The sequence below is a fragment of the Microplitis mediator genome, chromosome 4, assembly GCF_029852145.1.
Source record: "Microplitis mediator isolate UGA2020A chromosome 4, iyMicMedi2.1, whole genome shotgun sequence".
In the NCBI taxonomy this organism is placed as follows: domain Eukaryota; kingdom Metazoa; phylum Arthropoda; class Insecta; order Hymenoptera; family Braconidae; genus Microplitis; species Microplitis mediator.
The window spans coordinates 9830025-9857500 of NC_079972.1; the positions used below are offsets into that span (position 1 = coordinate 9830025).

At 28.2% G+C, this 27476-nt stretch overlaps 2 protein-coding genes across 2 annotated transcripts; both read left to right on the forward strand.

The window, feature by feature from the left end:
- The first annotated feature begins 1296 nt into the window (after nt 1-1296).
- Nucleotides 1297-8734, forward strand: LOC130667136 (glutamate receptor ionotropic, kainate 2-like). Its single transcript, XM_057468624.1, has 9 exons — nt 1297-2074; nt 2183-2692; nt 3671-4170; nt 5873-6193; nt 6261-6423; nt 6498-6706; nt 6779-6868; nt 7872-8032; nt 8271-8734. The coding sequence occupies exons 2-9, from the start codon at nt 2524-2526 to the stop codon at nt 8638-8640; spliced, it is 1983 nt and encodes a 660-aa protein (XP_057324607.1). The 5' UTR covers nt 1297-2074; nt 2183-2523; the 3' UTR covers nt 8641-8734.
- Nucleotides 8735-12462: 3728 nt separating this feature from the next.
- On the forward strand, nt 12463-25713 carry LOC130666354 (uncharacterized). Its single transcript, XM_057467248.1, has 5 exons — nt 12463-12887; nt 13438-14460; nt 20760-20999; nt 23005-24189; nt 25322-25713. The coding sequence occupies exons 2-5, from the start codon at nt 13485-13487 to the stop codon at nt 25528-25530; spliced, it is 2610 nt and encodes an 869-aa protein (XP_057323231.1). The 5' UTR covers nt 12463-12887; nt 13438-13484; the 3' UTR covers nt 25531-25713.
- Nucleotides 25714-27476: the final 1763 nt, after the last annotated feature.

Below are 27476 nucleotides of genomic sequence, written 5' to 3' on the forward strand. Positions count from 1 at the left end.
ACTGACCAATTAAATGTTCGCTAATGTTCTACAGTCATATATATGTATATATATTTTCTTTATTAATGTGCCGATCATCGTGAATCATAAAAGTCAATGATTATGAGCGATAGAAGAAAAAGTAGTTGATATGCTCGAGTTCATTCTAGAGAGTACGATAATTATTTTATATATATAAATATATATATAGATATAACTGACATTGCGTCATACTTAGTAATTTAGTTAATTTTATCTAAACTCTGTAGTCTAATTACTATATTTTTTTATAAATACAAATAGAAAATTTTTTTTTAAATGGTTGAAAGAAATCTGAGACAACTAATAATTAAAAAGTATATAATTAATTAATTATATTAATTTTAATATAATTATTAGTGTAATAAATATTTAATGTATATTTACATTGTTAAATTAATTATATAAATAAAAAAACGTATATATTTTAAGGCCATTCTCAGGCAGTATCCCCGACTTTTTAAAAATTTTTAATGACTTTCAATTATGACCGTATCAAAATTTAATTAATTAATTTTTAAAAAATTGAAACTTTAATTGAAAAAAGGACAATGTAGAAATAATTTCATCGAGATATAGAATTTAAAAAAAATTACTTACAGTTGATATCAATATGATATTGAAATTAGCCGACGTCTAATAATTTTTGAATTTTATTTTAAAACGATAACTTGTGGAGAAAAAATATTTTAAAAAATTGCACCTGTAGATTATTTAATTTTCTACCTGTGCATATTTTTATTTTTTTATTTTTTTAAAATTAAATTGGTAAAAAAAAATTCAAAAGTTGATAATTGTCTGCTAGGTTCAGGATTATATATCAATTGGGAGATGATACCGAAGTTAGCCGACATCTAATAATTTTTTGTTTTTTTTTTCAAAAGGAAAAATTATAAGTAAAAGAGTATTTCAAAAAATTGCACCTTTAATTTTTTAATTTAATTTTTTTAATTTTACACATGTGCAATTTTTCAAAAAATTTTTTTTTTAATTGATTTGTTAAAAATAAAAATCCGAAAATTATCAATTGTCTGTTAACTATGATCCTGAATTTAGCAGACATTTAATAATTTTGAATTTTTTTGTTTTTCAACAAATCAATTGCAAAAAAATAAAATAAAAATATGCACATGCAGAAAATTTTAAAAACTACAGATGCAATTTTTTCAAATATTTTTTTTTTTATGGTTTATCGCATAAAAAAAATCAAAAAATTATGAGACGTCTGCTAACTTCAGTATCATTGTTAACATCAAGATCATAATTGGGAGTTGAACGAAATTTGTTAAATAAATTTTAGTCTACAAAATTTGAAAATTCAAGTTAAAAAATTGGCATGAAGATTTTACTGAAATTAATTTTACAAGTTTTGTTTAACTCCCAATTGATATCAACTGTTATTTTTTTTAAATCTATATCTCAGCGAAATTGACATTTTTTCAATTAATGTTTCAATTTTTTTTAATTAATTAAATTTTGATACTTTTATTACAATTGAGTCATTGAAAATTTTTAAAAAGTGGGAGTACTGTCTGAGAATGGCCTCAAATGAAACAGAAAGTTTAATAAAATTTATCGAATTTTCTCGATTGTTCTTTACGAAGATGACGATGCGTTAAATAAACGGATGACTAAACTTCTTTGCATATTATTTCATATTTTTTTTCAGTTCGAATAAAATAAACAACTTCCAGGTGTAACATAAAATAAATATAATTAATGTAAATATTTACTAATTACTGTTTACTGTTAAAAAAGTAATTAAATTAGTAATGAGTAATGAGATAAATAACGATGTGAATAAGATAATAATGTAAAAAAAAAATATAATTTAAAATGGTGAGATTTTGAAAATAATTGTAAGCCAAATGGCAAACAATTATTACTCCTGGGAAACTAAATAATATTAAGAAAATATTGTTTTTAATGTTATGTTATCTGTGAGATAATTGGAGCGTTACTAAGACGTTGTTATGTACGTTAACGTTATGTGTTAGGCGTTAATGTTAATGATGGAAACAGGGCTGACAGGATGTTTATAAATTTACGATCGACTGTATGTCTTTTTTTTTATTTTTACTTTTATATTTTATCAATGTGTTGAGAAATGTCTCATGTCATTTACCATTAATTCAACACAAACTTTTTTTTTTTTTGCCTACAGATAAACAAAATTACACATATAATTGATTTATGTTTTATGATTATTTATAAATATACAGACCGGGATAGGAGTAAAATGTTCGACCTAGTGAATGTTTTTTATCGGTAATCATCGCTTGTCAACCTCATTATCAATCTATAATAATAAATGGAATAGATGCATGCAAACGGTTAAAACATGCGCAAACTTATGTCACTATTACGTAGTATAAATTTTAATTTATCTCACGTAAGGTTTTATGGTAGACAAAAGGTTTATATTTTATTTTATTTACTATTTTTATCCAGTTACTGATAAATTATTTTATTTATTACTGTAAATAAAATATAAAGATATAAAATATGAATTTTTTATCACTGGACTACCGAGAAATAATTATTATAGTAATTACTAGTGTAATTTTGTCAAGCGCACAACGCTGTTCATTAGATTACCGACCACTTGTATTAAATCTTAATAATGAGTACCAAACATCCGGTATATTATTTACGTCATCAAAAAATTATTCATGTAAGTATTCATTTTTTTTTATCTTATACTTTTGGAATTTAATTTTTGGTTTTACGTTTATCTATTTTTGAAAATATTTAAATTTTTTAATTAAGGGGAAAGGGGTCTGAGATACACAAAAAAGAGCAGATTTTTGTGATTTTTTTTTTTCAGAGTACCTTCGTTATTAAAATTCTCAAAATTTGTGACATTGTTAAGCATCATTCCAAGAATATTCTGCTAAATTTTCAAAAAAAAATATTGAAAAATGAGCCAGTGGTAGTGGGGAGAGACGAGTCACCTAAAAAAAAAATCTTTATGCCGTAGGCAGGATAACTCATGACTGTCATCTGAAATCCAAAAACCAAAAAAAAAATTTTAGTACATGAGTTTATCTTAGATCTGAACGAAGGATTTTTTTTTTTTCAATAACTACTTATTTTTTAATTAAACAAAATGAAGAATTTTTGGCAAAAGTCAGAGTTTTTTGATTGCACCTGTGTCAAAAATTCAAAAATGTATATTTTGTTTATTCCTTCGTTTAAATCCAAGATAAACTTATGTAGAAAAGAAATCTTTTTGGTTTTTTGATTTCAGATGAGGCAGCCATGAGTTATTCTGCCTACGGCATGAAGACTTTTTTATGACTCGTCTCTCCCCATTACCACTAGCTTATTTTTCAATATTTTTTTATGAAAATTTAGCAGAATATTCTTGGAATGATCCTTAATAATGTCACAAATTTTGAGAATTTTAATAACGAAGGTAAGCTGAAAAAAAAATCACAAAAATATGATCTATTTTTTGTATCTCAGACCCCATTCCTCCCTTAAGTACATAGCAATTATTTTATATTTTCAAAATAAGTCTGTTTGTAATTAAGAAATTTATTAATAATTTAATTTATTTGTTTTAAAAATTTTTCAATATAAAAAATTGATGTAATTTATTTTCAAAAATAAAAAATTATTTATTGATGATGATTAATAAAATAAATAGCTTTTGAATGGTCAACATTTGCGTGTAACATGGTAAAAAATTTATCGAACGAAGGAATACTATCAGCAGTTATAGAATTTGATGAATTGAAAAGAAAAATAGAGTTTTATCAAACACGTATAATACGTCCACTGGTAGTATATATTATTGATGAAATACGAGATGTTATAATGTTCGAAGAACTGTCAAAAACAATTGATATGAATTATCCTATTTGGTTATTAATATTCACCGGATCATCAATGAGTGATTCAACATGTGATTACTGTCAAAATATACAAAATAATAATTTATCGTTGACCTTCAACTCTGAGATGATCGTTTGGTGTTGTTGTAATCCGGAATATCTATATGAATGGTGGTCGAATGATGGGTATAATTTTTCAAGAGGACATTATGCTAATTGGACATATGAAACAGGATTACAACGTATTAGTAATGATTCATTGTATGCCATTCGTAGCTCTGTTGATGCGCCACTTCGTATTGCATATGTTACTGTAATTATTATTATTATTATTATTATTATTATTATTATTATTATTATTATTATTATTATTATTATTATTATTATTATTACTATTATTATTTCATTATGACTACGAAACGATTAGAGTTGGATAGTTTTTATAATAAAAGAGATAACGGTTTTCTTGATCAACTTAATTGACTTCTTTATTTAAATTTTAGGGTAACATTTCGTTAAGTGAAGATAACATCTTTAGACCCTTCTATATAATCAATATAATAATCATAAGATGTAAATAGAAAATATAAGATCACAACAAAATTAACTTATAAGCATTCTCCGACAGAGCCCCCCACTTTTTAAAATATTCAATGACTTCGAACTGTCATAACAGTATTAAAATTTTATTAATTAATTAAAAAAAAATTGGAGCATTAATTAGAAAAAGGACAACGCAGTTACAATTTCGCCGAAGTATAGATTTTTAAAAAAATTATTCACAGTTGAAATCAATAAGGAATTAAATGAAATTTATTAAATAAATTTTAGCTTAAAAAATTTGACATTCCAAATTATAATATTGACATAAAGATTTTACTAAAATTTATTTAACAAATTTTGTTTAACTCCTAATTGATATCAACTGTAAATGATTTTTTTTTAAAGTTATGTCTCGGCGAAATTGTAACTGCGTTGCCCTTTTTTCAATTGATGCTTAAACTTTTTTTTTAATTAATTATCAAAATTTTAATACAGTCATTACAATTTAAAGTCATCGAATATTTTTAAAAAGTGGGGGGGGGCACTATTTGAGAATGGCCTTATGAATATTGTGATGTCAATTATAGTGTCAATATAAATTTTGTTTTGTTTTTTTAATTTTTATATTGACACTATAATTGACATCACAATATTTGTATGTTAATTATGTTGTACACTCACAAAATTCGCGGAGTAAACGTGGATTAAATATGGAGTGAATGAGAAACGGTTGACTGTATTTTATTTCATTTCCTTGAAGTGAAATTTACTCCGAAGGGAGGTTTATTTTAATACTAAAACTCAAAAGAGTGAATGTGGATTTAAATAAAATCCAGATCACTCCAAAATCACTCCGCTGGAAAAAAACAAACTCCCCCTTTACTTTGTATGCAGAGTGATTTTTTTCTAAACTCCCGAACTCCGGGTATCGGAGAGAATTCGGATTTAAACAAAATCCATAATCACCGAGTTTACTCCCGATTTTTTACGGTATAATAATGAAGATGCTAACTTCGCTTAACATAACGTTATTCAAAAATTTAAATAAATGAAGTCAATTAAATTGATCAGGAAAGCCGCTATCCCTTTATTATAAAAGTTATTAATATTATTATTATTATATTTTTTTTATTTGAGGTCGTTTGAATAATTTTAAGTCATTTAATACATGATTTTTTTCTACGATAATTTGAAAGATAAAATATTTTTTGACCGAGTTATTTAAGTATATCATTTCTATCACCATTTACATAAAATTGTAATTAAAATTTTTATGTAAATTATGACAGAAATGATACATTTCCCAAACTAATATTAAGCCAAATATATTTAATATGATTAATTGTGTCATCACTAAAAAATTACGACTGAATTGACTTGAAATATTAAAGACATCCTTGAAAATATCTATTACCAATCAATAACTAATAATACTATTATTATTATTTAAACTAATAAATAATATTTTAAAGAATTCAGTTTTTTTTCACTACAATAATTTGAAAATGGGCGGATTTATGGGCGATATACTTGAGGAGTTAACAACAACATTACATATTATACCACAAATGATGAGTCAAAATATTTTTGGTACATGGAATGATGAAGATAAAGTATGGACAGGTATGGTGGGAACATTGTGGCGTCATGAAGCTGATTTAGGTGTCGGTGAAGTAACAATGACAAGACATAGACGTGAAATATTAGACTTTACATTGCCTTTGACATTATCGCCATGTCGTTTATACTTCAAAGAACCAAGTGCTTCATTACAGTGGTCTTCTTATTTCGAGGTTTTGTTCTAAACTAATAATTTATTTAATAATGTATATTTTTTATGCAATTATAAATATTTTAAAGGCATTTAGCGATCATATCTGGATGATAATAATGATATTACTTATGTTGACTCCGATACTGTTAACATTTATGAAGATACAACAGAAAAATAAATATATTACCAATATTGTTTTAGAAAATTATCTCAATGTTTGGGGTATCTTTTGTCAACAGGGATTGTCAGGTATTGATAACGAATATCTATATATATTATCATTATTTTTTATGATACTAACGGTGTGAATTATCGCGGTATAGAATTTCCGACACGGACATCATTGAGAATAGCTTATTTTTCAATGTTTATTTCGGCATTGGTCATATCAGCTGCTTATTCAGCCGCACTTATAAGCTTTCTGACAGTATCTACTGATAACATGCCCTTTAATTCTTTAGATGAGTTTATTGCAGATGGAACTTATAAATTTCTTGTACTAAAAGATAGTGCGGATTATGATTTATTTTCTGTAAGATTATTAATTTTGATAATTTCATTTAAATAATATAGTAAAATATGTTCGTTTGATTTTTTTTTTTAGTATTCAAGTGACCCAATAACAAAAGATTTAAAAAAATTAATGGAAACTGAAGAACGATTACCACCTTCTGTCTATGAAGGATTTTTTCAGGTATAGTTAATTAATTTTATGAGAATAAGCTCGGGCAAAATGGTCACACAAAGCCAAAAAATTTTTTTTCCAACATCGACCGATAGTTGGAATCGACCCCTCTCGATTTGGATGAAATTTGATCAGAAGTTTTTTTTTATACTATAATGAAGTTTTACCAACGGAAAAAAATTTGTAAATCAAAAGTTATGCAAAACTCAAAAACTTATCATTTTTCGAATCTTTCAAGTTTATTTTTTGAATATCTCGAAAACTATCATAGTTACAAGAATTGGCCTTAATTCATTTTAAAGAGGAAACTCAAGGCTACAAAAAAAAATATATTTAAAAATAAATTCGTTCTAAATGTGGTTGAAAAAGGTTCATAACAGCGAATTTCCCGATTTTTTACAATTATGAACTTTAAGTTGATCATTTTTAGAACTTTGTAAACATTAAAGAGTAAAAAAAATTTTTAGCTGAATAATTTTTAGGCACGTTTGGGAATTTTTTAAATAAAATTTATTCTACGAAGATTTTGCTGGTTTGAAGAATATTGAAAATAAAAAGACGGACTAATTATGAACATTTTTCAACTTTACGAAAATTCTTCAAGAATGACGGCCGACCAATTTCAAAACACAGTAAGGGATAAATTTTTCAAAATTTATTTGTTAGTATTTTTAGTTCTATAGAACTATAGTAGAGTCTTGTGAACATGATTCCATTAATATTTCAAAAATTATATTTTTGTCAGTAACTGTGTTTTGAAATTGGGCAGCCGACGAGTTCTAGAGATTAAAAATTGTTGTTTTAATTTTTCAAAGTTCCAAAAATAATCAACTCAAAGATCAAATTGACATGAGTTTGGAAGTTCGCTTGGGAGATATTTTTTCAGTCGATTTGTTGCTCGAAAATTTGGGAAATAAATTTGCTAAAAATTTTGGGGTGACCACTTTGTTTGATATTTTTAAAATTATTTATATTTTAGTAATAAAAATTGTTTTAAAAATATGTAAAATAGGTATGTATACAAAAAGCTGCATTCTATGCAAGTGACGCTATGAGAATGTCAATGAATGATACTTTTCCATGTGAGATCACGTACATTGAAACAGGAAGATACGATAGTCTGGCTATGATACTACCTCATCACAGTCCTTACACTGGAATATTCAATCATCAGTTAATTATATAAACATTTAAATATATACACTGTAAAAAATCGGGAGTGGATTCGGAGTAATCTGCACTTTATTTAAATCTGCTTCGGTGTTTTAATATTAAAATATAGTCCCTGTAGGAGTGAATTTTACTCCGAGGAGATTAAATAAATATACAGTCATCTGCTCCGCATTCATTTCAAAAATTTTTTACAGTTTATTTGAAGTTTCTACTAAAAATAATAAAATTAACGTTTCAGAATTCATCGATTTAGAGACAAAGGTATACTCAACAGATTTATACGTAAATATTTTATTAAAAGAAATCCTAAAGTAAACGCGTATGATGCAGTAACAATACGAGGTGTTGCGCCTATTTTGGTAGTTTTTACAGGTGGCTTAACTTTCGCAATAATTTTACTTTTAATTGAAAAAGTTATTTTTTTTTACGGTAACTACACATCGGCGACAACACATTCTGTTCGTGTAACGAAAATTGATGTAGAACACATTGAACATTCTTTTACTTTCAAGGTAAAAAGACAGAATAATTTTATTAATGATAATACTAAGGTCAATAATAATCATGACGATAAACTTTTATTTCCTCTTAAAAATTATTATCCGTAAACAACAAAAAAAACAAAAAAAAAAATTACTATGTGTAAATAATTATATTTAATTGACAAATGTGTTATTAGTGAAATTATTTTAAATAAAATATGTGATAAATAAAAACTATGAATTTTTATTTTGTATGTATATTTAAATTTTTTCTATTATTACTGAGTGTGAACAAAGTAAATAATTTCAAATTTTACTTGGGGTAAGATGGACAATTAATAATTTTTTAATAAGTATTATTTGTAAGTGGTTAAAATAGATCGGATAAAAATTTTGAAGTTTTCATTTTAATTTAAATCTGAGGCAAATTGACTGATTTTTAATTTTATTTATGGGGTAAAACGGGCAGCTTAAAAATTTTTTATTTAAATATGGAGAACAATGGGCATCATATAAATTTTGGTGTAAACTATGGGACCAGAGTTTGGAAAAAAATCGGGAGTGGATTCGAAGTAACCTGGATTTTATTCAAATTCGCATTCACTCCGATTCAGAATTTTGATATTAAAATAAACTCCTAGTAGGTGTGAATTTCATTCCGAATTGGAGTTTCAATATTAAAATAATCTTTTCTTCGGAGTGAATTTTACTCCAAGGGGATTTAATAAATAGACAGTCATCTGCTTCGAATTTATTCCGGATGTAATCCGCGTTCACTCCGAAAATTTTTTACAGTACGCTACACATTAAATTATTTGTATTAATTAAAAATATTTTAGTTACATTTTAATTGCAAAGAAAATTTTGTCATAAAACTCCAAAAAATTTTTTCATTTTATCAAATTTTTTCACTGCCCTTTTATGTTTCATATACTTTTTATCGCTCTGACATTTATAATATCCATAAAATTAATGAAAAAGACGGTAAAAATTTTCGTGTCACCCCAGTCCCCCCCATATTTCTATACAGAACTAAAAATTTTAAATAATTTTTAATTAAATTATGCAGCAAAGTATAAAATATTCACGCTGGGAAAATATATTTTAAAAATAAGATCAATATACAATAAATATATAAGGTAACAACAAAAGGTACAGATGGTTCATGATCCCGGATATGGTTGAGCACGCGTTCCGCTTCCGTTTTTTGCTATAACATATACATGCAACGGAAACGTCCTCATGCTTTTAAAAGCCTGCACAGGCTTATTAAAAAGTCTACTCGCGTGCTTCCTTTCAAGCTCATAACCAAAACTATACAACCATGCCTACCCACACTAAAAACACAATATTCCACACACTGGATATACCTCAATCATAGCGAATCTCATGGTCAGTGAACCCTTTCAAGCCTAAATTCTCATGTTTTCAATCCCCTCCCATATTTTCAATCAGCATAAAAAAAACCTAAAACCCACTTCTACTTTTACTCAACACCATCACCCACATTTTATGAAGACACTTTAATACAAGTAAATAAAATGTTAACAATTTATTGACGCATGTGCAATTAATTGATGTAACCCTACAATACATAATATAATAATGCAGTTAATCAACGCACCGCCATAAATGGTATCGTTTTGTTGCCGTGAATGTTTACATTAACATAGTAAGATTTTAAAGCTGCAACTTTTATAATAGTAAACGGCCTTGGGGGTGTGCCGTTTGAACACCGTCTAAACAAGTTAATATAACTTATTCTTAACTTCCCACTCGTAAACTTTTAAATACAAATATACTTGTAATAAATTAATCACGTTTAGTAAATACCTTACGTATACAAAAAATTCATTTTTAAATTTTCTTAATGAAATTGCGTCAGTGCTGAGTTTCAAATATTAATTTACATAAAACAATTGTTTAAATCTATTATTAAATAACACATAAATATTAGGGCGTTTCATAAAAAACAAAATTTTTTTTTTTTCTCGGAATCAGGCTCAAAAGTTTCGTTTAGATGCCAAAGTAGGCCCCTGAAAATATGAGCCCTTAATATTAATATTAAGGTTGTCCGCATCGCACTTTTTGATTTCCCATAAGAATAACACAGGAACACATTTTTTTTCCTTCTGATTTTTTAAACTAATGAACCATAAATTGCATTGTAATTTTGATCAAATATTTTTGTAAAGAATTAAACGCTCTACAAAAAAAGTCTCTAATCATTTTTTGGTTAATCCATCTGTTCAAAAGTTATTGGAGCTGGAAGTCAAATCTACAGTAAATTTCGAGATCTTTTTACTTTTCCAGCAAAACTATCAAACGTATCAAAAAATGTCATAGGACCTTTTTTATAGACAATTTTATTTCCTACAAATTATTTTCAATAAAGTTTATTCGAATTCCGCATTGTTTTCTTGTTATTTTTATTTTATGGTTGAGTTCTCAAAATCGATTAGAAGACTTATGTTTATGAGCTTGGTATTAAAATGAAAATAACTAGAAAACCATGCGGAATTCGAATAAACTTTATTGAAAATAATTTGTAGGAAATAAAATTGTCTACAAAAAAGGTCATATGACATTTTTTGATAAGTCTGATATTTTTGCTGGAAAAGTAAAAAGATCTCGAAATTTACTGTAGATTTGACTTCCAGCTCCAATAACTTTCAAACAGATGGATTTATCAAAAAATGACAAGAGACTTTTTTTGTAGAGCGTTTAATTCTCTACAAAAATATTTGATGGACATTACAATGCAATTTATGGTTCATTAGTTTCAAAAATCAGAAGAAAAAAAAATGTCTTCCTGTGTTATTCTTATGGGGAATCAAAAAGTGCGATGCGAATTTTAATATTAATATTAAGGGCTCATATTTTCAGAGGCCTATTTTGGCATCTAAACGAAACGTATGAGCCTGGCTCCGAGAAAAAAAAAATTTTTGTTTTTTTTGAAACGCCCTAATAAAAATACATAATATATTAGCTGGCGTTTAATGACCTCTGAATACTAAATTTTTCGATTCTCCATTTGTACAAACTATTGACCAATATAAGGAGTGTCAAGAGTGTCCTCTTGTCTAACATAACAGCAACTATTGTCATAGATAATATTAGAAAGGTATCGATAGTAAAAACTAGCTCAAACATTCTCCAATATACAGGCAGAACCAACTATCGCCTACGACCTACGACTTTTTAACAGCATTCAAGACAGTCTGTCTCTCTCTATAGATTATAACACGCCAGTAAACATTAGAGGCATAGGTAATTTTAAAAGTGGGTGCACCGTCCGTTTTATTCGTTTAATGTCTTGTTCACTCGTTAAAGTCAACCAGCTTAGTTACTATATATATAAGTACACGCATACACTACATACCCAGTAGCAAATATTATATTTCATAAAATAATTTAAAATACTAATAACAAATTTATCAGTCGGCTCGTTAAAAGCAAATTATCTCCTCGATAATTTATTATCATGTTAAGTAAATAGTAAAGTAAAAAAAAAAAACTGAATGATGAGTGAGTTTAAAGAGTAATTTAAATAGTTAAAGGTTTTAAAAATGATTAAAGGTGAACTTGATGTGTTAAAAGATATAGATGAGCTGAGAAGACAAGTCATGTGTGTACTTGCTCCGGTGCAAACGGTTAAATCATACTATAACCGGGGATACTAAACCGCGGGGGCCAGTGGGGAACAAATAACGAGGCGTTGCGCATCGTGCCCCAGCCCCACCGGTCGGTTACCTCTCTCTTACACGGGTAATAATTCTCGCGGTCTCTCACTCCCTTACTCCTGTCCTGTCTATACCTATAGAGAAACAACATTACATGGTTTACTGCTAACTGCTGCGGCATGCAGCAGGAGTTGGGTTGAGTAGAAGTAGAGAGATGCCGATGGAAAGGAAGAGGTGTATAAGCAACACAACATACAACACACTACACTACACTACACTACACTACACTAGTAAAGCTTGGCATCGCGCCATTGCGTTTCCTTTTCCCCGAGCTAAGTAAAGCTAGTGTAGTATAGGCCACATCATCATCATCATCATCCAGTAGACTTTAAGCTACCAAACCAACAACTCATTCCATCTTATCCTTTTATATTATAATTTAATCCTTTACTATTTATCTACTCTGATATAAACTCCTGGCTGTAACTCGCGACTCCTTTTTACTCCTCGCGGATTATTTAACATTACGCCACACAACAGTTACAATTAGTAACTTCATAGATAGTGCTAATATACACAACTCAACTCATTATCCTTGGCTCGTTAGTCGCGATGAGACAAGTGGATGATATACACGTGGGACGAATTGTCATTTATTTATTATTGGCTTAAACGTCACTCGTCTAATTGGTGAGTATTTTTTTTTTTATTTTTTTTTTGCTAATAAAAAATAATGAGTGATATTATTGATAGTTTAATTTAAAAATAAATATATTTAAATATGAATATCGGTATAAATTGTGCGAGCATCTTGTGTCGTAATGTATCTTTGGCATCCGAGGGAGCCCACGCGAAAAGTCACTACCGGCCCACGTTATTTAAACAGTAATATGTAATAATCGTGTAATGTAATACATATAATCACAACCTACGACCTTTGGTAACTTAAACATGTAATATACACATATATTTATATATATAGAAATGTTTATACAGCAGTTTATAATTTTTAATTCAACTTGCCAGCAGTGAAAGCTAATAATACAAACCCTTATCATTAAAGTTTGATCGAATTTCTACACTCATATGCATGCTTGGTTTCATATTTGTTTATAATTCTTTAAGTATGAAAATATTTTTTTGTTACATAACATTTAATAATAATTGTATTTTTTTTTCATTTTTTTTCTTAAGTTAATGACATGTAATTTAAATTAAATAGTAACTGTTTTAATTACAGCTTTAATTATAAATATATATGTATTTATAAGGATAGAAGCAATAAAAATGGTTTACCGAGGCCTTTTGCAAACAGACGATCCACGAGACGCACCTAAATTGGTACGAATAACTCCTTTACGAACGAGCCGACATGAGGCATCTAAAACATCAACACGCACGCAATATTCATCATCAATTAATCATAATACCTGTAAAAAAAGTGACGGATCACGTGGCATGTCAGCTATTAAGATAGATCCCAAGATATCGCCACCTAAATTACGGAATATAAGTGAAATACGTGAAAGTGTAACGACTAAAATATCACCAGATAATAACAGCAATAAAAAACAAAAAAATTTGTTGTTACAATCGGGCAGACTGTCACAGAATTCGATGCTGGCTAATCTGAAGGATCTAGAGCGGCTTCGTAGCATGTCATTGAATGAAAGTGAACGTGTTAATAATACGACAAAATCATCTTTGTCACAGATAACGACAATTAATAACAGTGAAGTGAGCAAGACAACTCGTATGCTCGCGCAAAAAATATTGGAAGCAAGTCGTCTTGATTCTTCAGCAACAAATCGGTCGCGTAATAATACGGTGATAAATAAAAATAATTTAAAGATTGAAAAAATAATACCGCAGACACCAGGTGGTTTACAAACATCCAAGTCATCTGATAATCAAGTTAAAGAAAAAGAAATAAGAACAAATTATACAGTGGTACCAATCCAACAGATTCAACATCAACATTTACATCAACATCTGAATCAGAATCGGAATCAGAATCAATATCAATCTCAGGATCAATTTAATGATCAAGATCAACCTAAAGCACCAGTACGAAGACGCAGAGAACAACGACAAGCATCAATTGACCGTAAAGAATATCGTACAAGTATACATTCTGCAAGACCGGATATATTAGATGGTTTAATAAAAGAGTCTGATCGGCAACTCGAGCTGTTGAAAACCGATCTACGTACTGAGAGTTCGACGACTCTTAATAGTGACTCAGAAACTGAAGAAAAAAAAGGTATGTTGCACTTTTTTTACTGTTAGTGGTGATGTTATTTAATAAATCAGCGGATGGGATTGGATTTTCTTTATTGGATAGAAAGGTGATTTTCGTGTGGAAAAAATAACCTAGGGTGTAAGGATGTTCGGGTATATTTTTGGAGCATAGGACACAGAGCCCCTGGAATCAACGCCCCAATATTGATCCGAACTTCTTCCTGTCTTCCCCACTCTTATACTTTGGATGAACAGAGTTAGCGCGGGCTTGAATACTACTAACATTACATTACAATGAATCGTCCCCTCTACTAAACTAATACCATCCCGATGTCGCCCATATGCCGGTTGCTGGCGCAGTGCTATCGTAGCTGTCAAACTGTTTAGTTTAAACTTTTATATTTTTATATTTTAATGATATAAATATACATAGGAATGATATTATATAGAATATAAAGAAAGGAATACCAATGACTCAAGACTCTGTTATTCCGTCACATGACCCTACGGTTTTTTAATAATTTTTTAAAAAGTCCATTCAACTTTTTTGTGATGACTTTGGTTTCAAAAATTTAAAAAATTTATTTGTAAATATTTTTACATGCCGATTTGTGATTTTTTAAAAATGGTACTGTGCGATGTCTGCGAGAGTAAAGGTGAGATACTTTCTAAAATAAATAGTTTTTAAATGTTAATAAGTCGCTTTCTCATGTGAATTTATTAATTACTATTATTATTGTTTCAAATATTAATTATTTAAGTCGAAAAAATTAATCAGAGTTTGAATAGGAATTTATTGATAGATTATTTAGCTAATATATTAATTAAAATGAGTTTATTGTTCTTATTTAAAATAAAATATATATAATTTTGTTGAAAGCAGATAGTCTGTTATAATGAATAGGCGCCTCTGCTTATCATCAGTCCCGTTCTCGTAAAAACACGAGGCTATCGAGAAAAAAGTGCACGATACCATGCAGTTGTCTGCTATCTTTCAAATGCTATATATACATATATTCACATATACACCCATATGTACCCAAGTATATTTATATATATACTTAAACATGTAACCTCGATAGACATCGTGTCGGTTTAAGTTCTCATGCCGGTTAAGATGAGAACGGAATAGAATATTATAATATGTATTATAAAATTTAATTCCACACATTATGCGGGCGTGTCTAAAATCATACCTTAATTTAATCAATTAAAATTACTAATCAATTTTTTTTATTTACCCGGTAATTATTTACCCCAACTTAGTAGTAATTGTAATTAAAATGCCGTGTTAATATATTTGTTCATTTTTTAAAATTAACTAATTACTGTAATTCAAAGATGCATTTTTTAAAAAATTTAAACCGGTAACATTAAATATAAAAAATTAATGTATGCTTTTGAAATATCCTTGAAAGAAGGAAAAATTACAAAACGCTATGTATTAAACTTTAATAATCAAGGGCTGGTATTTTTTTTTTTTTTTTTTTCTGATTTCGTTCTCCTTGACAGTAGATTCACAAGGCCATTGACGCGTCACTCGCACAGAGCATTGCACCATGTCCCGTCGTTAAGACTCTCAACATATTTTACTTATACGTCCATATATATATATATATATATATATATATACATTAGATTGGTTTAAACTAACTCTTAATACCACTTCATATCGTTACCATTTTATGATACTTAAATTAGCCGACGTTTAATAATTTTGATTTTTTTAAAAACAAGAAATTATAAAAAAAAAAAAAAATGCACTTATAGTTTTTTTAATTTTCTACATGTGCATTTTTTTAGTTTTTTTTTTTTTTGTAATTGACTGTTGAAAAAAGAAATTCAAAAATTTTTAATTGTCTGTTAACTTCAGGATGATACTAGACTGTAAAAAATTTTCGGAGTGAACGCGAATTAAATCCGCGCGGAGTGAAATTTACTCCGAAGGAAAATTTATTTGAATATTAAAACTCTGAAGAGTGAATGCGGATTTAAATAAAATCCAGGCTACTCCGAAATTAATGATAGTAAAGTTAGCAGACATTTGAAATTAAAAAAAAATTTTTTTAACAGATAAATAATGAAAAAAAAATATTTCTAGAAAAATGCACATGTCGGAAATTTCATAAACTACACGTGCAATTTTTCAAAATATTTTTTTTAATATTATTTTTTTGTTAAAAGAAATCCAAAAATTTTTAAATGTCTGCTAACTTTATTGTCTTCCGAAATTACTCCGCTGCAAAAACAAACTCCCCCTTTACTTTGTATGCGGAGTGATTTTTTTTTAAACTCCAGAACTCTGAGTAAATGCGCATTTTAATAAAATCCAGACTACTCCGAAATTACTCCGCTGATAAAACAAACCCCCTCTTTACTTTGTATGCGGAGTGATTTTTTTTAAACTCCGGAACTCCGAGTGACTTCGGATTGAAGTAAAATCCGTAAATACTCCAATTTCACTCCCAATTTTTTACAGTGTATGTTAGCCATAATATATAAAGTACCCCTATGTATATGTATATATAATATGGAATACAGTAGATTCGTTGTAGCTTGTAACTCGCTCACTCGTGTCTTCACAAGAATAATCGGGTAACTGTATACAGACACAATGGCTGTGAGGCCAGTCGGTACGCATCGTTGACTCTAATTATGCAAGCAGTTCTCAACTTACCGCTTATATTACTAATCTAATGTACACCTCTCTATACACTATCAATACTCATATACATCTCCATTTTAATTTATTTTTGTCATATACTTCCCTATTGTCACTTAATTTCCATGCTTGCTGATAGTACCGTACTAATTTATTAAAAAAATCTAGTCATGTGCATTACAAATATTTAAACTTTTATCTGGAAAAATTCCAATCGTTTGGCTGAAACTGGCAACTAGATTACAATAGAAGAAAGAGCTTTAATGTGTTACTTGATAAGGGGTTTTTTAAAAATACTTTTACTTTGTAAAAGAGTATTGTAGACATGAGACAGGGACATGGCACACCCGACGACAATTGCTTACGCATTCCATTCACACATTTATGGGACACGTACTTTCGTACTATTGTGGATATGATTTTTTTAAAATTCAATTTTATAAATAATTATGGATTATAAATTGTCAATGATGAATATAAATGATAATAGTTATTTTCTTTTTGGATTTAGAATGTGATGCGGTAATGCATAAATTATAAATTATAAATTTTAATGGGGATAGAGAACGGTATTAAACGCACGTGGAGAGAAATAATATTGTGTTAGAGTTTAATATGAGACAAAGGAACCGCTATGTGACGAATATAATTGGATTACTTAAGGTTATGGGGTGATGATGAGAAATATGAACATTTTTTTTTACTCATTATCGCAGACTCTATTATGTGTGCGATGATAATTGTTGTTTTTTTTTTTTTTTCTTTATCTTTAATGTAGAGTGTAGACTAGACTTTAGAATAATAATAAATTTAAATGTGTGCGGTTGGAAGTTGTAAGGCTAATTTTTTCTCAACGATGTCCTCGGCATCGTGAATCGTGACACAACGTGACATTCTGCCTGTGTATTTGTATGACCTCTACTTACTTTCTATTTCCTGAAAACATATTAGACACATGCCATTAGTGTACACTTATGTGAGTGTGTACTTGCTATGGAGTTTTGGTGTTGGATAAATACCGACAAAATACCCACTGATAAATTCGGGGGATTAATTACTGGATAATGGAATGGAGTTTTCGGTCGAGGAATTTTAGATTGCACATGGATTAGATAATGAGGAATGTTTTTAAGTGGGATATTGGGAAAATTTGATAAAAATAGATTTGTTTTTTTAGTAAAAAGTTTTTTTTAAATGCTCGAAGATTAGGAGTTTTAAAAATAATTATGTGACAGTTCTTGAAAGTATTTTAGAAAATAGCTTTGAAGCAAAAGTGAAAAAAAATAATTTTTTAATTATTTGTACACAGACAGAATTTTTTTCTTGCTCCAAAAAATTTTTGTTTTCAATTTACGATGCAAAAAATTTCTTAGGGCGAGTAGAAATAAATAAAAATTGTCGGCTAGACATGATCCTGAAGTTAGCAGCCAATTACAATTTTTTTGATTTTTTTTTCAACACAAATTTGAAAAAAAAAAAAAACTAAAAATATACACATATAGCAAATTTAAAAAACTACAGGTGCAAATTTTTCAAATTTTTTTTTTTATAATTTATTGCTTAAAAAAAAGTCAAAAAATTATTAGACGTCGGCTAACTTCAGTATCATGGCTAGACAAAATTTTTTGTAAAAGTTAAAAAGTAAAAAAAATTTTTCAGTGAAAAAATTAAAAAAAATTTTTTTTTTTAGTCTTATTTGCGGTAAATAAATTAAATTATTAATTGCAAAATTATTATCGTGATGCAAAAAAAAATTCGGAGTAAAATTTTTTTACGTCTTTAAATTATTTTACCGAATATTTAATTACTAAACTTTCCATTGAAAAAAAAAAACAACTACCACATTTGTTAATGTTATTTACATGTATAGAATAAATAATGAATCTGAATAAAAAAAAGTTTAATGTAAAATTAATTCTTCCGTATTTAATTACCAGCAGTAATTAATTCCATCAATTCATTAATCCAAAAGAAAAACTGTAGCAAAAACAAATTAGCAATATTTTTAAAAAATTAATTAGCATAAAAAAAAATGTTTAGTAAAAGTAAAAAAATAAAAAAAAATCCGGAAGTGTTACTAATTATACAGGGGTAAGGATTGAAAATAAATACACAGTAAGGTGTGCCTGCAATTGTTTGGAGCAATAATGCATGCCGGTCTGTATTACTCATAGATGCACGTGCATCGTGCACAACCACTGCACACAACACACAACACACAACACACAACACTAACACCAACACAAACAGCAACAACCAGAAGAAGATAAAGATAGTAAATATAGTATACATGCGATAAAGAATGACTGAATAAGTTTAAAGCTGCGCGCGGCTGTTGCCTCTCTACTATACTACAAAAAATATATATATTTATATATATATACGTATATATATACTTATATATATATATATATATATATCCCCACATAATAGCCATGTGTATGTCGCACGGCGTCGTTTTTCTTTAGTCCAGTCTTGAGCGCGAATGCGTACAGTGTAGTTGAGTTTTTAAAAAAAACCCCCCTATTTTTTTTTTAAATTCTATATATATAAAATAAAATCTCAGATAAATCTTAGACAGCTACTCAAAACTCAAACGTTCTTTTATATAAACTAAAAACAAATATATAAACATCTCATATATATAAAAAAAAAAAACAATAATTTAAAATTTCAAAATAATGGTGGCATTTGTCGTGGGTTTTTTTTATTTTTATTTTCAAATTCTTCGGTTTGAAATTCAAATGGTCATTGAACCAAGTCATTATAAATACTCGAAATTTGTTTTATAAAATAATAAATTATTATTATTAGTTTGGTTGAAAGTAGTTTAGTAAATTTGGTTCGTATCGAGTATGAATAAATAAGAGAAGAACCGGAAATAACAGACTGATGGCGAAGGAAGAATCGGGATCGTCTGATAGCGATCAGTGGTACAGAATAAAACAACTACTGTTTTATATACCCTGTTGGTCGATGTGAAGCTGTAATATAACAGCGTGTATAAATTTGCCGCTGGGTAAAAGTGAAAGTATATTCTTAAAGTATACTCTTATACTTATTTGCTCGTCAGTAATAATGTCCAAAATATCATCAGAATTTAATTTATTTAAAAAGACTAAGAACAATGACACCATGAGAGATAATAATAATATACGAAGGAAGAAAAAAAAAGAGTTAAATAATTATTATAGTGACGTCGTTTGTTCTCTTGTTACTTTTTTTTTCTTCTCATTGTTGCTGGTTTTTTAATTTTAATGTACGTCATAAATACGGCATCAAAAGTTATATTGTCATCATGGAACTTGATTTTAAAATTATTACCATATTTAATTTATTTTTTGTTACGTTTCGCTGGTGTTTGTGATATTTTAAAATGGTCATTTAATATTTATCAAATTTAAACCTACTTAATTCGGTGACCCACGACCTTTTTTTCTTAATTTTGACGTCACGCTGTACATTAATCGACATCAATTATTTATTAATTCTGTCGCTAAATTAAAACAGTCATCAGACGATTGAGGCCAAAAGATGGAAACTATTATCAATTGTACATATATTTATATATTTTGTTTTCATAGTTTTTTTATGCTGATTAAAAGAGACTTTGATTGATGATTATCTATTTTTTTATTCTTTCCTTCTTTCAAATGTAGATCTCAGTTTATGGAACAAAAGCATCAGCCAGAGATGGAGGAAACTGAGGCGTAGATGTTCCGTACAAGAAATTTCGGAGCATCAAGATGAATCACTGATCCAGGGTGCTCCCAGGGTTGGTGTTATTCATGGTGTTAGGTCTACACCGACTAGTAGAGAAGCTTCCCCGGCGCCAAAGTCCTCGAGAGATAGATGCTCACCAAAGAAATTACTGCAAACAAGTTCACTGAGATTGCCTGGTAATTTATAGCTCATTTTTATTTTTACGTTTCAAAAGTTTATGCATTGGAAATTTTGTAGTGAAAGTCATTTTGAATATTCATTGATGCAAAGAAATTTATAGTTTCTTTATTTTTTAAATTCTCTAAATAAAAATTTCATATAAATGTACACGGTAGTAAAAATTATGTTTTTCAATTAAGAAATTTGTGCGGTCAAAATTTTAATGTTCACTAAATGCCTCAACAAAAAATTACATGGTAAAAATTAGATGTTCACTGGGTGTAGTAAAAAATTTTGTAAAAAAAAAATTTACACGGTAACAGTTAAAAATTACAATCGAGTTTGAGCGGAAAAAATTTTAATCCATGAAAATTAAAATGAAAACGCACATAAAAAAATTTTCATGCTTACACTAAATATCTGGAAAAAATGTCCCATGGTATTTTGATGAAATTTTTTTTTACTACTGTAAAAAATTTGCGGAGTAAACGCGGATTAAATCCGGAGTGAATGTGGAACGGATGATTGTGTATTTTATTTAATCCCCTCGGAGTGAAATTTACTCTGAAGGTGAATTTATTTTAATATTAAAACTCCGGATTCGAAGTAATTTTTTATAAAAAATCCGAAACTCCGAGTGACGAAGTAAATTCGAATTTAAATAAAATCCATAATCACTCCAATGTCGCTCCCGATTTTTTCCAGTGTATTTACGAAAAAAAATTGCAAGGTACAAATATTGATATTCAGTAAATAGTTTACCAGTAGGTAATTATTTATTAGAATTTCACTGTAAAATTATTTGCAAATTTGAATAAAAATTTTTGTTTTTAAAAAAATTTTAATTTACAAAATTTATATCTATTTAAATTTTATCAATTAGTCATTGTAAAAATAAACACAAATTTACGGTATAAAAAAATTTATAAAAGTTCCCATGGAAAAAAATTACAATCCTTGAAAATTAAACGAAAACGTACACAGTAAATTTTTCATGCTGACACTAAATATCTGGAAAAAATTTCCCATAGTAGAAATTTTTTATGCAATTTTTTAATATTTGCGAAAAAAATTGTGTGATAAAAATTTGTATATTCAGCAAAAAATTTATCAGTGCGTAATAATTTTTTATAATTTCACTGAAAATTTATTACATAATTGAATAAAAATTTTTTATTACTTTTCAAAAAAAATTTTTATTTACAAAATTTATGTCTATTCAAATTTAATCAATTTGTCATCGTAAAAATAAACATAAATTTAAGGTAAGAAAAAATTTCAACAAGTTTTCCATCCATAAAATAATATTTTTCACAAAGTGTCTATAGAGTATTTTTTTATCTAAACTCCAAGTTAAATATGAGACACGAAAATAATATTATGGTATTATATTAGTGGAATGTATTACAGAAATAACTTTAAAAGCATTTGATAAACAAAATTTATAAATAATATATTTATATTTTTACCTAATAAATTAATTTAAACAGATAATTAATTGTATATATATTTAGATAAAAAGTAATGTTTATTATTTTAAATAATTTCCGTCCATAAAAATAGTAATATTCAAAGACGAGACTATTTTTAATAAAAATATTTTTAAAGATTATTTTTATGGTCGTGAATTAATAGGCCAGTCTTTCATCACTCAAAAAAAAGTAATAAATAAGAATCTAATAAATTGCCTCTCATTAAAAAAAATATGATTAATATGTCTAATTATTATTAACCAATTTAAATTTATTAATAAAAAAAACAAAAAAAAAATTATAAGATTACGTTATTTATCACAAGCTAAAAAAAATTATTTTTAAAATAAGTTTGTACCGTCTACAGAATTATTAACTCTTCAAAGTACACGGAATGTAAAAAAAAACCCAAGACCACAAAGAATTCTTAAAAAGTTTATTAAAATTCAAATAAAAAAAATTAACGATCCAGAATAAAAAAATAAATGATTAAAACGAGTAACCAGTAGATGAGTAATATGAATAATTTAGTTATTTATATATATTGCAGGTACTAGTAAAGGGATCGCAGACATACAGAACGTGCTGAGGAGTAAATTAAGCAAGATAAATGCCGGCATAAGGAAACGCAAGGCATTGAGCGTGACTGAGGTGTTTCCGCCCAAGGACAACGTCTCGAATTTCTACGTTCCAAGTCCCCTGTCAAGTTCAACAAGTGAAAAATTTGATACACGAATTTCTTCAGATCACCAGCCAACATCACTATCGGCTTACACGTTGAACGAAAAATTAACGACCCTTGCAGAGGCTAGTGTACCAAATTCCCCGCGTTATCCAACCGAGGATGACAAAAGAACATTTTCTTACTCGTGGGTTGACAATAGGACACATGCTGAGGTCAAAAATAATGATACTGATAATAATGACGATAGGATTTATGAGAACGGTGTGTTCGTTGACTCATTACGGAGAAGTAACTCAGAACACCGGGCCAGTGGAAGTGATCATCATGCCTATGAAAATGTGAGGTTCCAAAGATGTCGTCGGTCGGCCATCTACTCACCAACGGACAGCGAACCAAATAAGCAACGAGAAAATACTTCAGTAGCGACAAATCGTCGAGCGAATGATATTTCTTATGAAAATGTACGGTTTGAAAAGTCGTTATCAAGCTCGACGAGGTCAAGACGACTGTCTAGGGACGATGATCTCGATGAAATTCATATCCCGCGAATCAGTCCACGGAAACGTAGCACTGACTTTGTTATTGGAGGTACGGTTGCTAATTACTCGCTTGTTAATGCAAGTAATCTTTATAGCAGCAGTGGGGGGATTGACCAGGGACCTTCGAGTTTGGGAACTGATAAAAACCCGGGAAAAAAATCCACTAGGCGATTGAGTAGCCGGAGTGTTGCCAATATTGCTGGCTCGTCGGGACCCGGTCTCAAAACTTGGCAAGGACAAGAAACTGATGAAGGCCTCAATACTGACAGCGAGTTGGAAGACATTCAGGAAGTCGAGGGTGAAGAGTCACGTTTTTGTACTCTGCCGAGGCCTGGAAAAGGTGTCGCTTCGTTCACTATTCTCACGGCTAGATTTTCTAAAGGTCCGGGACACAAAGGACTCGGATTTAGTATTGTGGGGGGCACCGACAGCCCTAGGGGTAACATGGGAATTTATGTTAAAACTGTATTTCCAAATGGACAGGCTGCTGATTTGGGAACTGTCAAAGAAGGTACGTTTTTATATTCTAGCTTTCATTTAAATACATTATTGTAATTTTTTGTGTGGCGTAAAATATATAGATTTATACAACATCTTAATATTTATAAAATCAGATGAATTATTTTAAATAAGAAATGTTACAAGTAAGCAACAGAAGGTCCCTTAAATTTTTTTTTATTTAAAATTTGTGAGGAAAAATGGGTTTCTTACGAATTTCGTTCATAGACTACACGAGACGTTGAAACAAAAATTACGGGGCAAATAGGACAACCTAGAAATTAAATCTAAAATAATTTTATAGAAATTTTATTCAAAAATTTTTAGTTTTTCGTAAAATTTTGACATTTTATCTTTGCGCCTAAAAAATAAAAATTGCATCTTTTTTTTTTTTATTTTTACAAAGCCCATTTTGCCCCACATTAAACATTTTTTTTTTTACTAACAGAGTATAAAATCTTAAAAAATTGTTTTTTAAAAAATTTAGTTCTTAATTTTGTGTACCTGAAAATCGGAACGTTTTTCGCGCAACGAAAATGAAAAAATTCATGTAATTCGACTACTTTGGGATTGGGGATGGCCGAAGATTTTCGGCTGACATACTAGCATCTATATACGAAACGTTTCAGAAATCTAATCCAGTAGATTTTTTACTTTCCAATTTTTTCTTTCCTTGCACAGAAAAAAAAGATTTCTTGGCGCAAAAAACTTTTACTCACGTCAAGAAAAATTTGACTTGTCCTAAGAAATTTTTCGCATTATGAATTGAAAACGAAAACTTTCTTGGAGCGAGAAAAAATTTTCTTGAGTCAAGAAAAAAATTTTTGGGGCAAGAAAAAATTTAAGTCCTAAGAAAATTTTCGTTTTCATTTCATAATGAAAATTTTTTCTTATCCCAAGAAATCCTTCTTTTCTGTATGCGCGAAAAACGTTTTGATCTTCAGGAACATTAAATTTTTTTTGGAAAACTTAATTGCCCATTTTGCTTTTTTTTTCTCTGTGTATATAAAATTATAATTTTGAATAATTTATAATAAAATTCAAATATTAAAAAAAAAATCAAATTGTCATGTAGACTTTAATTGCAGTAATTACTACAAATTAAAGTATTATTGTATTAACAGATTTTTTGTTTTTCATTACAGGCGATGAAATACTGTCAATAAATTCAAAACCGCTCCACGGTATGACGCATGCAGAAGCAATTGCTGAATTCAAAGGGATAAAAACTGGCGATGTTATATTACACGTGGGTCGACGGGTATCCAGGAGAAAAAAAGAAAATACAACAACAGCAGTAGCTGCAGCAACGGTCACCGGCAGTTCGAATGTTGTACGACAAGCTGTCGAGTGAGCAATCAACCGAGGAAGCGATGGAATCGCTTTTAACGTTATACTCTTAACGCTATCATTACGCTACTGAAATTATTATTTATTTATATACATATACATATATATTTTTTACTTATTCGATAATCAATTTCCGTTGACGTTAATGATAGTTAAACTATTATAGCTTCTGCTATCAGCTCACAAATTTATCCAACAGTTATAATTCGACAAGATGGGCGTTGCTTACGATCAAACGATTTGATATTCAATCAACGATCAAAAATATATCTATATATATAATATATCTATATATTTATTATTTCAATAAGAGCCTAAGAAAGAATCGTCTGATCCAAAGGTTTTTTTATAAAATATTTTAAAACATCTTTTTTAAATTTTTATATTATTATTAAATATAAATTATTATTATTATATATATAATAATTATAATCACCCAAAGATTAAATCCAAAAATATTTTTTACTATCATGCAGATCCGATATTTTTTCACAAATTTAAAAAAAAAAATTTTTTTTTTTTTTCATTGTTATTATAATTATTTTTAAAAAGACAAAAAAATATTGTCTATTAGTTATCTAGTCGACTAGTAATATTTTGCTCTGGAAGCCGTTATGACAAAAATTTTAAATAATTATATCATTAGTTTTTATTATTATTATTATTAATTATAATAATTAATTATAATTAAATAAATAGATTTATAAGGTGATGAAAAAATGACAATTTTATATATTTCTTATATAATTTTAACTGAGATAAATAAAATAATTTTTTATAATCAAAAAAATATAAAATTATATAGATTTTAAATAAAAGAAATAGACGTCCAGTAGAAAATTTTAAATAAATTATAATCAACTGCCAATAGATTTTGTCTTCCAAAAAGAAAAATAATAAAACAATTATTTGAATTTAAACATTCCACTTAAAATGGTAAATTTTAAAATTAATAGTTTGTAGAAGGGACGAAATAAATCGAATATCTCAGGGTGGCCACGAACCGGGAATATCGGGAATTATCAGGGAATTTCATGCAACCGGAATATCATCGAAATGTCAGGGAATTTCAAAAAGTATCTGGGAATTAAATTGTAACAGTTCAAAATTAAAAACATTTTCAATTATACACTAGTTATAAAAATTAAGGGATATTAAAAAAATTTCAAATTTTAAAGTGATTTTCAACAGATTGTAACTCGAAGGAAAATGGTCATACGACAAAAACAAAAAAGGCCAATTGTAGCTTCAAGTGTCTAGTTTTCTGATCTGGTCTTTAAATGAATCGTTTATTTGAGCAACCCCATAAGTCATGTTTTTTACGAAATTGTTTTTTTTTGCATTTTTGGGTTCTTTGGATATCCCCCCGTAGAAATCAATCAAAATATGCATCAAATCAGCGTTTAAAAAAAAATTAACCGGGTGACAGCAATTTCATTTAATTGAGAAACCCCATAAGTCAATGACTCAAATAAACATATGCAGTTTTAGTTCTACAGAAATAACTTTTTTTTTTTTTATTTAAAATTCGCGCTTTTTTGGGAAATTTATTTCAAATGTTGTTTTATTGTTGACTGTTATATGACTAATTAAAATGTTTAAATTAATTATAATTTTTCATAATTTCTGAGTTTCAGAGTTCAAGTACATATTTAATACTTCATTTTATCAGTGTAATAAATGATTTGAGTATCCCTTAATTTTTGTAACCAGTGTATTTTGAATTTATTTAAATCATAAAATTTCTTATTAAATATTTTAACTTATACATTATTAACATCGAATAATCAAAAGTAGGCAATATTAATTTATTTTATTGCCATTTTTTATGGTTTCTCGCATAATTTAATTATTAAAAATGAAAATATAATAAAAACTTTGAATATCTAAATGATACAAAGAAAATGTCTAAATCAGGAAAAAATGTGAAAAACTTTACTGGAAAACCGG